This window comes from Etheostoma spectabile, chromosome 1, assembly GCF_008692095.1.
Source record: "Etheostoma spectabile isolate EspeVRDwgs_2016 chromosome 1, UIUC_Espe_1.0, whole genome shotgun sequence".
Lineage (NCBI taxonomy): Eukaryota > Metazoa > Chordata > Actinopteri > Perciformes > Percidae > Etheostoma > Etheostoma spectabile.
Genome location: NC_045733.1, coordinates 18,304,801 through 18,308,637, shown reverse-complemented (window position 1 = coordinate 18,308,637; position 3,837 = coordinate 18,304,801). Strand labels below are relative to the sequence as shown.

Sequence of the window (3,837 nt, the reverse complement as noted above, 5' to 3'; positions counted from 1 at the left end):
GGGGGGGGGGGGGTAACGTATATGTGCTTCTATTTATTTGTCACTACATGTTTAGCTAATGACATGTATATGTGTTAATCCCATTGTTTTTGTATGATGTGGCTGAGCAATTAATGATTGTGATGCGTGATGGATTATCCTGAATGTTTCCAGTTGAAAAGGTGCAAGATTTGTGTGAAACTGTACCTCATATGGTAGGAAGTTGACTTTGACTCCCGCAATTTAACTTCAGATAAGGTATGAAAGTATAATCTTGCCTTTTCATAACAGTACAGAAAACTGTAATAATAACCATCCTTTTACATTTAAACTACGTATATCAACATTAGTGAGATGTGTTTATTTGTAGATGTGTAATTTTGCTTTGGAGACTCCAGGTAATCTGCCTCTCCTTCTCCATGTGTACCATCAACAGACTTAAGGTAAAGTGCAGTTTAAATATCTTGCCAACATTTAACAGTTATTTTCATTCAGTCTGAAATTTAAGTGGATTAACACATGATTGGCTCTATTAAACAAGGAAGATTCAAGCAGTTACAAAAAAGGATTGTGCTATAAACTGCCTATCCAGGCCCAATCACATTTAGCCTGGTTTGAATACTGATTCTGCTCTTGATGAAAAAGGAGAAAAGACAATGAATTGGCTGCAAGCATAGCAAGAATGAAATTTGTACCCAGAGTAAGTAAAAACTAAGTGAAGGTCACAGGTCTTCCCTGATCACATCATAGCGGGGACATAAAGGGTCCAAAACCTTACAGCTTATGTTAAAACAATCAGAAAAAAAGATGATCTTAAACACCTACACATTAATGGTGGATGTGGATGTTTCTTGCAGGAAAAATAAAAGGCTGCAGTGAAAGTAGACAGTGGGGAAATGATCTACCAGAGAGCAAGTGGGGACAGGTGAAGTTGGGCTGGAGTTGTTATGTCAGGCCTTTTAGTAAAGGTGTACAGAGGACTGAAACCAACCACTTAACTGCTCATTTGTAAAGGTAGGATAACAGTACGGAAAGGCTTTTATGCTCAATATGAACAACTCTCTTCATACAGAGGATGGAGGGCATCTTGGCTTAGAGAAGGGTTAACATGGCAGTTCCTCCATATTTGTTTGGTCTGCTGAAAAATGCATCGTAATCAGTTTTCCATCATCCTCGATACCTGATGACCTAAAACTTGAATCCTTTATACACTTTCCCATTTGACTTGACTGTGATGAACAAAGACCACAAACTTCAAAACATATATAAAAGGGATTTATTGAAGTGAATGGGAAGGGGAAAAAAAAAACAATTTGGCTGATGACAGTGGATTTAACATATGGTGAAAAATCACTGAGGTAGGCCAATTTGACCATTACGTATAATAGTGAAAACAAAGTCCAAATACCTGACTGTTTTCCAGAGTTTACACTTTGAAACAATACATTTTCAATGCACATAAGTTGCGGTTTTAACCTCCATTTATATCTTTTTTTCTATTTAGGTATTTCTCTACACTACCACCACAAATTCAAACATTGCCACCTGTGTGTCACAGAAAAGAAAATGGAAAAAGCGATAATGAGTTCTGATGTTGAACATTTCTCTTTATGGAAAGATTATGCATACAAAGTTATGTTCAAATTCAAGAAATTTCACACTGCGTATTTTAGATAAAGCAGCATACATATTTAATATCTTATTACAATTCATAGTTTCAACTCAGCTGTCTGTTTAATGTCTGCCGTCATCAAAGAGAATACAAAAAAATAGATTTGGTCATTATTTACAAGAACACGTAATTTCCGAACTATCAAAGCTGAGGGTTTAAGGAGGAGGAGCAGCTTTGACAAGGGCAGACATTTGTTTTTCTATGATTTAAAAATATGCCCTGCGAGTGTCACACTGTGCATGTTGAGACAGAAGTTTCACACCAGGACAGCAGAGAGTATTGGCATACTTGTGACACTACAAATACATAACTTACATTAAAAAAAAAAAAAATAAAAAAATACCAATGCAAAATAAGTTTAAGACGAGGAGAGGAAAGCCATACATGAAATCCAGTAGTTGACTTGAAATGTATTAGACATGCACTCTTTTTTGTTTCATTTTGTTTTTTTTTCTTTTGAAGGGGGGGGGGGGGGGGGGGGGGTGGGTCTTGAAATATATAAGTCATCAGAAACTGGTCTTACACAAACGGTGAGAAAAGAAAAAATTCTTAAAAAGGTTTTATCTTGCTAATATTGATATTACAAAACTGGCGTCCACAAAGCAGTTAAAGTGGACTGTAAAGACTGGAACACGGGAGCATCAAGGGTACATGAAGTAACTTATTCTCCAGCAACCCCGTCTACCTGACTGGCCAAACAAAAAACACTCCTACTGCAATATGAAATCGGGGGGGGGGGGAGGAAATACATGGGGTTGTTGGGAAGTGACTGGGAGATACAAGCTTAAAACAGTTCACAACTTAGCTTCAAGAGGACGCTCAATCGTCTTCATCCTCCTCCCCTTCTTCATCCAGTTCCCTTTTTCTCTTCTGACCTCGTTCTTCTTCTACAAAATAAGGAGTCGCATTTAAAAAAACAAAAAAACACAAACCCCAGAAGCATATCAATGTTCCTGTTAAAGTCTTCACGTTTTTGGCATCATCACGACAGCAATGCTGACTTAAACTGTATGCAATTTTCACATTACAAAAAAAAAAAACGCTTTGTTATGGACAATAAAGACTTTCCTAATCAGCTGAGTCCCAAATCTATACTATGTACTAATTCTAAGGTTGGTTGTGTGTTCACGCTGGAAAAGTGACAACATTAAGTAATGTGTTGAAGGACACTATTTGAACACAATGCAATGCACAAGGGAACTATGGCTGACAGTGAAACAGCTCCAGGAATGCTTTTTTTTTGGGGGGGGGGAGACTTTCTTTTTTAAGTCAGGTAGGGTCATTCTAAAAGTATATGTTTGATTGCCTTTGCATGGCCCATTTATTGCAGCCTGGTCCTACCAGACTCTGGTACATTTTGATTGTACAGAGAGTCTGGCCACAACAAGTGTCACTTCCTTGAAGGCGGGAACTCTGACATTTAAAACTACTGGATCTGCCCAGAGCCACTCTGGATCTGCCGTAACCAATCTCCCAACAAGGCTTATATTTAGTATTAGCATCGCTAATTGCTAGCTGGAGAAAACCTGACACTATATCGCGACCCCAGGCGTAGTACTGAAGGGAAATTGAGCGGAAGTACGTAGGAGAGCGGAGCCAGGCTACAGTTATTGTATCATTTCTGGTTAGTATAAAAACAGTTAAATGTGTCCTGTTGAGTTTTAATGTAGCACATCAATTTAGAACGGCAAACAGTCAGTTACACCGGATCTACTAATTTGGTGTCTTATATCACTTTTTAATAGACTCCCTGCAGCCAATCAGAATTGAGTATTTACAGACAATGGTATAAAGATTAGTATACATTATATACACTTAGTATGTAGTATGGAATTGGGAGACAGCTTCTAAATTCAAAGTCAGTCACCATTTTCCTCACCTTCATCATCCTCATCATCAACCTCCTTGTCATTCAGATCTTCCTCCTCTTCCTCCTTTCAAAAAAAATACAAGGGACAGTCAGCATAATTATATCAGGCCGAACATTTTTTAATGCAGATTTCATTTATTCCCACCTCTCCACTTAAGTCCTCCTCTTCCTCCTCTTCATTCTCCTCTTCCTCCTCCTCTCCCTCCTCCTCCTCCTCGTCTCCTGGTGCTGCATCTTCGTCATCCTCCTCCTCATCTACATCTGGGTGAAACCAGTTGGCGGTTGATAATTAATTCAATTCAATTCAATTTTATTT

At 38.3% G+C, this 3,837-nt stretch overlaps 1 protein-coding gene across 5 annotated transcripts in view; it reads right to left on the bottom strand.

The window, feature by feature from the left end:
* Window positions 1–1,236: 1,236 nt before the first annotated feature.
* anp32a (acidic (leucine-rich) nuclear phosphoprotein 32 family, member A) overlaps window positions 1,237–3,837 on the bottom strand; it is a 5,990-nt gene continuing 3,389 nt past the window's right edge. For 2 of the 5 annotated variants that reach the window (XM_032510270.1, XM_032510318.1), the window contains exons 5-7: window positions 3,667–3,782; window positions 3,531–3,585; window positions 1,239–2,538 (exon numbers count right to left, since the gene is read on the bottom strand). In XM_032510270.1, the coding sequence (XP_032366161.1) occupies window positions 2,471–2,538; window positions 3,531–3,585; window positions 3,667–3,782 (239 nt within the window). In that variant the 3' untranslated portion in view covers window positions 1,239–2,470. The other 3 variants (XM_032510367.1, XM_032510298.1, XM_032510345.1) reach the window with 3 other exon arrangements.